The sequence below is a fragment of the Anopheles aquasalis genome, chromosome 2, assembly GCF_943734665.1.
Source record: "Anopheles aquasalis chromosome 2, idAnoAquaMG_Q_19, whole genome shotgun sequence".
NCBI lineage: Eukaryota > Metazoa > Arthropoda > Insecta > Diptera > Culicidae > Anopheles > Anopheles aquasalis.
This window is the reverse complement of record NC_064877.1, coordinates 53,813,147-53,822,952: the sequence shown is the minus strand read 5'-3', so window position 1 is coordinate 53,822,952 and position 9,806 is coordinate 53,813,147. Positions and strand designations below refer to the sequence as shown.

General features: G+C 44.6%; 3 protein-coding genes across 8 annotated transcripts in view; 2 read left to right on the top strand and 1 right to left on the bottom strand.

Moving 5' to 3' along the window:
- Nucleotides 1-843: 843 nt before the first annotated feature.
- On the top strand, nt 844-1,544 carry LOC126575640 (sodium/potassium-transporting ATPase subunit beta-2-like). The gene is made up of 3 exons (XM_050236446.1): nt 844-1,011; nt 1,094-1,262; nt 1,343-1,544. Exons 1-3 carry the CDS (start codon nt 844-846, stop codon nt 1,447-1,449), a joined length of 444 nt encoding a protein of 147 aa, XP_050092403.1. The 3' UTR covers nt 1,450-1,544.
- Nucleotides 1,545-3,545: 2,001 nt separating this feature from the next.
- Nucleotides 3,546-8,782, top strand: LOC126569504 (zinc transporter 2-like). The gene is made up of 6 exons (XM_050226651.1): nt 3,546-4,198; nt 6,744-6,857; nt 6,924-7,240; nt 7,310-8,015; nt 8,098-8,338; nt 8,418-8,782. Exons 1-6 carry the CDS (start codon nt 4,070-4,072, stop codon nt 8,522-8,524), a joined length of 1,614 nt encoding a protein of 537 aa, XP_050082608.1. The 5' UTR covers nt 3,546-4,069; the 3' UTR covers nt 8,525-8,782.
- A 496-nt stretch (nt 8,783-9,278) lies between these two features.
- Nucleotides 9,279-9,806, bottom strand: part of LOC126569503 (putative uncharacterized protein DDB_G0277255) — a 37,514-nt gene continuing 36,986 nt past the window's right edge. For all 6 annotated transcript variants that reach the window (XM_050226645.1, XM_050226644.1, XM_050226646.1 and 3 more), the window contains one exon: nt 9,279-9,806. This exon is cut by the window's right edge and continues 2,406 nt beyond it. The gene's annotated coding sequence lies outside the window, so the exon portion shown is untranslated.

Below are 9,806 nucleotides of genomic sequence, written 5' to 3'. Positions count from 1 at the left end.
TGTTAATAAATTTATTACGCTACAATTGCCATATTTCGTTGATTTACTCGTTTCCTCTTGTACTTTGAACTTCCGCACGCAAGAACATTCGAGTAAAATTACCATATAATATAAAATACACTTTGGAGTAGTGCAGGTATTTCCATTTACTTCCATTTATTTATCATATACTTCATTTCCTATTTCTGATATCATGAATTCAACTGAAACATAATGATTTTCATTATAGTGGCGCGTCATTTTCGAACCATTTACTTTATCTTTTTTTAGGAGATATAACGAAAAAGAGGACTTCTCTCATTCTTCTACATGCCAATAATATTTGCATTGTACTCTCAAGTTCGAAAAAACATGTTGGAAAATCGAACTATTCTAAGGTATGGCGCATGATGGAAACTCAATGCATCCAAATATCCCCCCTCGATCATGAGTATCTCTAAATGGGCTGGAAAAAATAAATGTCACCCAAAACATTAAATCCCTTCTCCGCGATTTCCCATACAAAGTCGGACATTTTCGTATGCGGGTTACCCACCGGGTTAGATTAATTAACTTTTAACATAAGCTTAAATTAACTATTAACAAAAGCTGAACTCCTTAATGAGACGCATGTTATACGAATTAAATAAAGACAATCGTTCGCAATTCAGGCTGTCTGGTGGCAATGGCCTGCGATAAGATGAAATTATGCAGCAATTGTTGGTGTTATCGCGGCCCCGTGTACACGATGGCCTGACTGAATGCATATGAATGATATCGTTTATTAACAGCATCTTCTCCGTCACTCCAATCCAATATTTAGACTACCGTTCGACAATGTCCAGGTTCACAACTGTTCCTACAATGAGCCACCACCGAAGGATAAGGAGCGCACCGTGCATATTCCTGAAGTTGAACAAAATCTACGGATGGGAGCCGGTGTTTTATGACGATTCCAGTTCCCTGCCATCTGACATGCCGTCCGACCTAAAGGAATACATTAAGGATAAGGGAGTGAAGCAGCAGCAAACGGTACGATATGGTGATCATGTGATGAGCATGAGTAGCGGAAAGAAGAGTTTCATTTTAAACACTTTGTGCAACTTTCTTGCAGCTGAACACCGTTTGGGTATCATGCGAAGTTGCAAGTGAAGACGATAGAAACAACATTGGACCGATTCAATTCTATCCGCGTCGTGGATTCCCGGGATACTATTATCCGTTCGAGAACACCGATGGCTACCTGAGTCCGCTCGTTGCCGTACGTTTTGAGCGGCCTGCTCATAAGTAGCCAGACTGTCGAACAGCATGACCATCCATAAAAGAGAATCGGATTTAAATACTTTCTTATCTTTCATTTCAGGTGATCAGAACATTAATGTGGAGTGCAAAGCGTGGGCACGCAACATCAAGCAAGACAGATACGATCGGTTTGGTTTGGTTCGATTCGAGCTTAAGATCGAGTCATAAGTTCGTATGTTCTGAGCCCACCATCGCGATCAGTGGTAGCAGTTGCAGCAGTAACAAGAGTAGAAATAGAACATTTAATAAAAATGCGGCCAGTTCCATCTGTTATCACTCTCAAAATACAGCACCAAACGCAACAGCCACCATTCACAGCTCGTGTGGCTGATTTCGTTGTTATACATTCAAAATGTCTCCTTTTTAGTTTCAAATTAGAAATTCACTGTTTCCTTCTTAAACTAGTTCGGCGGTTGGCGATGGCCTGCAATAGAGGTGTAAAACTAAAGAATAGATATTAGTAACTCAATGATACCGTAATCCGATATTCACTCTTTGACTTATACTTATAGTGTATACAAACAACCGTATATTATACAACCGATTTGCACAAATCGGCCAGTTTCTAAAGCGTCAGTCAATGCTATTTTAATGGTAATGCAATGGATCATCTTTTGTGTTGAAAAATGTGAATGTGGTGAATGAATGCTTCGCCGCGTATGACGGTGATGGACTTTTTCCAGTGAGTCTATTTGAAAAGTTAGGTTTATACCAACAAACCGAAGACTATGAAACAACTTAAAGCAAATATTAGAACTGAAATGATAACTCCCTAAATGATGTCAAACCAATGCAAAATGCTCGAAAAAGGTCACTTTGTGTATGTCGAATGAAGGCGGTCATGTGTTTGATGTCATATTATGACTTAATAGTTGATTGACTATTCAATAAATCTATCAATCAATAAATGGCAAAGAATAACCTAAGTAAAACTGGTTTATTTTCCAAAATCGGATGAAAAATGACAGAGTTATTCAACTTTAAAACGTGAGACAACTTGATGGCACACCCAAAAAAAATTTTGAGTCAAAATGTTCTAGAATCACCCCAAACAGTACAAACAATGTACAACATGTTCTATCCATCCTCCTTCCAACCCTACCCCTCCTAATTTAACGACGATTGATAGAAAACGGAGCGGGTGTTTTCGTCACATCTTTGCATGAAGGATATCCTTTTGAAACATTTTCTGTGAAATTTTCACATAGATCGAGGACAAACTGACAAGGATGCACATTTAAAAAACCATCATATGTGGCACGGATCATAGGACACGATGATTCTCTCTTAGGACCCTTTAAGTAACCTAATAAGGACCTCCAGGACTGCTCGCTCGTTAGGATCATCTGAAAAAGGAGAAAATTAAGCTGGAGTTCCCTATCGAGGATCGAGGTAGTGTGGTTGCTGTCCTCTGAAGATCATAAGATAAATCCCTCATGATTCCTTGCAGACATTCGTACGCAATACTTTAAATAATTGTTGTACATTTCAACCTAGAACACTTACAAATGATCTCATTGTGTTCACCGGAGCAAGCCAATGATCTATACATGGATCTTTACACTTACTTGACATTACCCATCATCTGTTCATTAACGCGATCCTATCCTACGATCGCGATCATGCTTCACAAATCGTGTGATAGCACGTGACTGCGCTTCATTTCGAAATCACTACACCAAACGTAGAATGACGATTGATTTATTGCAACCCCGAAACAGATGAAGATACCGTTTCACGCTTGTGGACAAGAAGCATGATCGTCAGAGCGAAAAGTTGATTGAGATCCCATTTAACACCTCATATTTCCCCCCCCCCCCCCCCTGTGAACATTCATTTGGCGCGCGCAGCATTGTTCTAAACGAAAACGTCAACAAAACGTGTTGGAACCGCCAAGAACGTGAACGATCTTCGAAGATGGTCGAGGCCTCGGCCCCAAACAACGGACTCGCCTCCTCTCGGAGCCTTCGGAGCGAGTTCGGTTACGCTGCTGAATCGCACACTTATGTTGGTACAAATCGTTATCACATCCCTCCGCAGCTCCGCACCGCGGCCGTGCACTCGCCCCTCGCCCCTAGAGCCTCTCGCGGTTGAACAAAAGCATCGAATGGCGCTTCGGTTTCGTCTTGTGGGGTTGTGTGTGAATCGAGGGGAGGCCACCAAACCGCCAACGGGTAAACCACACAGTCAACCCCCGGCCGTGCGTGCTGCTGAGCGCGTTGGGGTGTTGAATATAAAAATTATATCAGAAACTCGCCTATCAGTCAGTACCATTTCTGCCACCGCGCCAATCGGCCATAGTACACACCCCACACTGGTGGGCTCACTCGTTTGGGTGCCTGGTGGCCACGATTCGTTGCGCTCTGGGCGATCTAGTGTCTAGTGTTGTCACGGTCCAGTCCCTGTCCACCGTACCAGCCGTGGTGGTGTGAAGGGAAATAGAAAAAATTACACCATTCACCCCCAGCTGCAGATCACCGGGAGATCGTATGTGCAGAACCGGAAACACACTGGCAGTGAGCACGAAAGCACGGTGGTGGTGCAATAGTGGCGCGTGAAAATCGCCGGGAGAGAAAAACAATAGCACGTGTGATGTCATGTGCGTGGTGTCAGTGTGCCAGTGAGCGCATAGCCTACTCTAAAGCTTAGTTCTGAATGCTCCTTTGAAGGTCAACGGTTTTTCGGTCGGCCAAAAACCAACAACCCTAACCCGGCCTAACAAACGAGCAGTGATCAGTGAAACCACAGAATCCAGTATCCCACCAGTGCACGATCAGCGATCATCATCATGACGTCATACATCGAGGTGAACATACACTCCGATCATGAGGATGACGAGGAAACGATCGATCTCGATAACCAGCTCCATCAGCAGCAGTGCAGCAGCCAGCAGAGTCTTCTGCCGAGCATCACAAACGTAAGCGTACCACTCTCTGTCAGCTGGTTGTGGTACTTACTTACTACTCTCCTTATCATACCACCTTGTGTGTGCTATCTAATCAAAGTGCCCAATAGATGGGCCCCTTTGCGCTAATCGCGGTACGATCTAATGCCGGTCCTTAGGCGCACGGTAAGATCCGTACTAGCCAGTCAGCCACTCTGTCAGCTACCTACGTGCCATCACTAGTGACGGGTGATTACAAGCGGGCCCCGCTGGTGGACCACTTACGAGGGAGGCGTGATAACGGGTCCACGTTTTTGCCATCTGCCGTGGGAGTTTGTTTACGTGTGAAATGATTTGCAACACGTTTAGCGCATTGGTTGCTGCAATGGAATGAACGAAACGAGACTCCTAGAGACGGTGCAGGACGCCGCTGGAATTCTTGACAAACCTGTAGTAGGCCACCAGTTATGCTACAGACTTTTGATCGGTGTAGTGTGCGGTGCTGGTGCGCTTTGTGTGTTTTAACACTAAATTCCATTCCAACCTTCGGCGTCGCCTTTACAACTCGAAAGGCGAGATATTTGGCTCCATTTTCACGCCACCACGATAACAAGGGAATACTTGTAAGGTGGGATTTATGGATGATTTATTGGTTAAGCGTGCTTTAAAGTTCAGAAGACGGGGTTGGAAACACATTTTATACTTCATTTGTGTCTTCCTTAAATCCAATAATCCTGCCATAAAAAAAAACCCAAGATCAGGCAGTTGAATTGGTTAAAGTGTTTTGTTATCACCGGTCAGTGGCTTATTGACTCGTTATCTGAACCGCGCGCTGTGTGTGGTTGAGGGGGCTGCTATCTAACCATCCAATCCGATCCAAAACACGCCCTACCGATGGTTCATGAATGAGCTAGCAGTAGCAATTAACAACGTAGTAAATAACCACACATCGAGGCCCCAAATCCCGGGACTGTTGCTTTCCAGCATCTCAACCCCGCGGAGGCCACGTGGAGGCCCCAACGATCAGGCATCCTTGAGCGATCGGTCTCAATGCCAACGACGGTGACAACATCGCCTTTCGCGATCCATATTTTCGGCGATCGTAAATAAAACATCTCCTTTCTCCTACGTCACACCCTTTCCTTGTGACCGATCGGTGCATGTGTGTGTGGTGGAAAAAGTGATAAAATTATCACCCGAACCACAACAGGAACGGTACGCGATGATTCCTACCCCAAAAAGGAAAGACAGCGATCCCTTGACAACACGATTGATATGTTCGTGAATTTGTCGATCCACCTGCTGGGGGTGAGCTATTTTCAGCTCAAAAGGAGATCATGCGTAGCTTTCAGATAGATGCGCGATCATTAATGTGCTATTGGATTAGCGAGCTGATCGATTGGTCAATAATATTGCCTTCGAGAAGTATGCCTAGGACATGCGATCGGAGCCTGATACCGCTCGCATCTGGATTTTTGTGTAAATCTTCATCGACATCGCAAAGCTAAACCCAACAGTCCATCCGTGTCGTCGACGGACGGGGGTGTTAATTGGAAGCGTCATCAGCTATCCATCTTAGCACTTGTGCATCTTGTCTATTGATCCGTATCACCGTCACATCGCGTCGTCACTAGCGGGAATTCAAAATACTGATCCCAAATACTCTCCATTGATTCGTCGTTCGTCATTCGTCATTTCTGGGAAGCACCGGGATCAGATCACCCGACGGGATTCCCAAAAAAGGGTCGTCTTTAGCCTCTTGGGTGCATTTTTTTTATTTTTACAATTCCACCGCTATCTTTTCGGGTAGTTTGAGGTTTTTACACACTAAAACCATCTTCCAACGCTTTTTCCACCTTTCAATACTAACTTGCAGCTTCTTTCAAAGGGGATGCTGGACGTTAAAACCATCGATCGATTTTTACAGGCTTTTTGATTGATTCCAGTGTTTTCAATCACTTAGTGCCTGGTTTGAACAAGATGTTTTATGCATCTAAAAAGCACTTTAAATGTTTCTAAAATGCCTCTGATGGATCAGAACACACCTGTTCTGTTGGCCAATTCGTATCATTTCTGGTCAATCGCTAGCTTCAAATGGCTTAAATATCAAGAGTACAGGATTTAGTATTTGATTTTGACGAAAACAGCTCATTTAAATTAATGAGTCGGGTACACTCAAAATACATTGTAGAACCAACTGATTTGCATTTCATGCCGGGTTGGACACCATTTGAGCTAGTTTACCAAGCTATGAACTTGATCGTTTTGCAGAATATGGTAGCATGTAACCCCTTTCTCAACATCAATCACCAATACGTTTCGGTAATGGTTCTATTTTGTGAATTTAATGTTCGATTTTTAATTTCTGGTAATTTATAACTTTACTTGACCTTATCCACGATCCATTATAGGATATTGGTACCGTTACACTATTGCAAACTTATTGTGGCCAGGATCAATAGACTGGAAGAAGATAGAGGCCACCAGTTTCTAAAGCGTTTAATGTTCATTCAAGCGTGGTCCTGGCCCTACGATCGAATAATCATTTCCACGTTTTTTCGTTCATTCTGCCCCACAGCTGTCGAATCCTCAATCCTGCCTATTCATCACAAACAAAGCGGCCACCGAACAGTATGGCAAAGCGGAGAAACGAAAGCTTATGTGGGCCACACTGTTCACCGTTGCCTTCATGGTAAGAATCCGTGTCCTTCGTCCTTCGCTATCACAGCTGATTAACGCAACGCTTTTCTCCTTCCAGGCAGCGGAGTTTATCGGTGGATACCTATCGGGCAGTTTGGCCATCATGACCGATGCAGCCCATTTGCTATCGGATTGCATCAGTTTCATCATCGCGATCATATCGATCTGGATGTCCAACCGGCCGCCCGATGCAAAGATGTCATTCGGCTACCGGAGAGTCGAGGTACTCGGTGCTCTGCTGTCCATCTTTGGCATCTGGGTACTGACGGCGGTGCTAGTCGTGCTGTCCGCTAAGCGATTGATCGCGGGTGATTATGAGATCGAAGCCGATACCATGATCATCGTAGCCATTCTGGGTGTTGTGATGAATATTGTGTAAGTATGCGATCATCGATCGGGTAGCCTAGTGTTCTAATGTTCCCTCACTCTCTGGTGCCTCTACAGTACGGCCATTATCCTGCACGGTTCCTGTAGTGTACTACCTCACGGGCACGGTCACAGTCATGGTGGTCACGGTCATAGTCATGGTGGACACGGGCACAGCCATACTCCCGTTGGACGACCACGACCAAAAACGCCACAATCGATGGTGGCCCGTCTTTCGTTGTCACGGTCCTGCTCACCGGTACCGAAGCGTCTTCCCCGGACACACTCGTGTGATGAGAAAAAGTGCGAAAAAATGGAGCAGCTCATCATCCCGAACTATCCACCAAGCCCACAGACGGCCAGTCCGCGCACTTCACGCCACAACTCGTTCGCCCTCACACCGGACAGCATGCAGCGACCGAATCTCGATACGATCCTCAACAGTGCCCGGTTGAAGCTACACAAAGAGCATCTGCGGCATCGGATGAGCGTTGACGCGGGCCTCAACTCACCGGATCTCATTAGCTCGAGTAAGGTAAGCTATTCGCGCATCAGCACCGATCACGAATCATCCCGGCCGCACAGTGACGATGAGGATCAGACGGTGCGCAGTGACACGGAATGTTCGATGGGTTCCGATCACCATCACCACCTTCGGGCTGCCGATGCGGCCGGTGAGGATGAGAGTAGCAATCTAAATGTCCGTGCGGCGATCATACACGTGATCGGTGATTTCATACAGAGCATTGGCGTTCTACTGGCGGCCATAGTGATCAAATTCGCTGTAAGTATCGGAGTAACGGTGTTAATTTCGAGGACATTACAGCACCTTAAAGATAATGTACCCATATCCTCTGCTTCATCAGCCCAACCTGAAAGTGTTCGATCCGATCTGTACGTTCGTGTTTTCACTGATCGTGCTGGTGACGACGGTACGCATCTTCCGTGATTCGATGCGGATACTCACCGATGCCGTTCCCAGTGATATCACGCTCGAGAAACTGTCCAGCGAGCTCACCTACATCGAGGGCGTCAAAACGGTGCATGATCTCAGGGTGTGGAGCGTCTCGACCGGCTGGAACGTGATGACGGTTCATCTCATGATCGGTAGGTGGCAATCGTCTGCAAGAAAACAAGAAGGAAAATCCAAATGAACACTAATTTTGGATTCTTATGCTTTTCCCAGACCCTCTAGCGAATGCGTCGGAGATACTGACCGCGGCGAATAGCATCGCGAGGAAGGACTTCCGCATAAAACACAGTACGGTGCAGATTGAAAAGATGCACTTTTAATCAAACCGAAGAAATTTGCTCATCTCCTTCAAGGTGGATCGAGAGTAAGGATCAAGAGTTGTCCATTTATGTAATAGGTATAAATATGAAATTGAATCTACTTGTGTATTCCTCTGTATATACGCTAAATAAAATCCGAAATGACTGAAATATCGTTAACCGATTGTGATTATAAAATGTGCATTAAATTAATAACGAAAAAAAAAGAATAAAGGTCAGAAGGACCACGTGTAATAAGATTTAAATAAAGTTTTGATGTCATGAGTTCCATTGAATTATTTCACATATTTTCCGAATTCCGAATCTGGGTATAAAAATCTCAAAGAATAAAAAAAGATATCTTAATACAAAATTCGCTATCACAACTAGCAACGCATGCAGAATCAAGAGAAATCGGATTGATTGTCATCGTTATATTGAGATAATATAAGACGTCATTGCTTTTCCTATCCAACGGCTTTATTCGACGCTAGTTCGACCATTCCGATCCTCCCTAGATCTCTGACATCTACACACAAGCAACGGTGTGGCGGGGGGTGGGGGATCCATAATCCTAAATCACTCCTGATGATCAGGGACCATAGCACCACACTCACGCACACACAGTACCAAACAAAGCACGATCGCGATACAATTTTACCTTACCATTACCACCTTCCCATCTGCCATTTCGTTGCTCCCGATCTCCCATTTTCGTGAGTTTGTCTTTATCGATCAATCAATCAATCGATACTAGAGAGAGACAGGCGTTCGATTGTGTAATGTGTTTAATGATTTGCATTTTCGGTAGTTTATTCATTTATTCGTAGTGTAAGTGTTTGCTGTTGTTTGTTTTGTTGGTGGTACTAGTTTCGTATGTTTCCTGTTGCCTCATCTCATGTGTTGTCTCGTTGATCAATGCTTCTCCCTACAAGCTGCTACTACTGGCGGAGTATATATCCTAACTATTTTCCTCAGACTTCCACTGCGCGCGCGTTCCTACCTTAAATGCTGTAAAATTTTTGCTAAATCTGCTTTCGTCAAAAAATATCGGCCACAAAGCGCCACACGTGCCGTGCGGGGGACGGTGAACGGTGGTGGCGCCCTGGTGTTTTACTCATTTAACAAATCACAACTGCTGTCCCATTCCACACAAAGTGCATGTGTACGTTCTTATAAACTTCAAGAATGTTTTTTTTATATTCTTTCATTTTACATGAGCGATCTATTTGACTCCTTCAAAGGAAGGAAAGAGAAACAGAATGCCTTCGGAAAGGAAGATAGAAATATAAATTAATGAGCT

Bases quoted from the DNA above. Each gene is read 5' to 3' on its own strand.
- LOC126575640 (XM_050236446.1), top strand. From the start codon at position 844: ATGAGCCACCACCGAAGGATAAGGAGCGCACCGTGCATATTCCTGAAG. The intron at 1,012-1,093 runs GTACGATATGGT...ACTTTCTTGCAG, and splicing joins GAGTGAAGCAGCAGCAAACG to CTGAACACCGTTTGGGTATC. The intron at 1,263-1,342 runs ATAAGTAGCCAG...CTTTCATTTCAG, and splicing joins ACGTTTTGAGCGGCCTGCTC to GTGATCAGAACATTAATGTG.
- LOC126569504 (XM_050226651.1), top strand. From the start codon at position 4,070: ATGACGTCATACATCGAGGTGAACATACACTCCGATCATGAGGATGAC. The intron at 4,199-6,743 runs GTAAGCGTACCA...TCTGCCCCACAG, and splicing joins TTCTGCCGAGCATCACAAAC to CTGTCGAATCCTCAATCCTG. The intron at 8,016-8,097 runs GTAAGTATCGGA...CTGCTTCATCAG, and splicing joins CCATAGTGATCAAATTCGCT to CCCAACCTGAAAGTGTTCGA.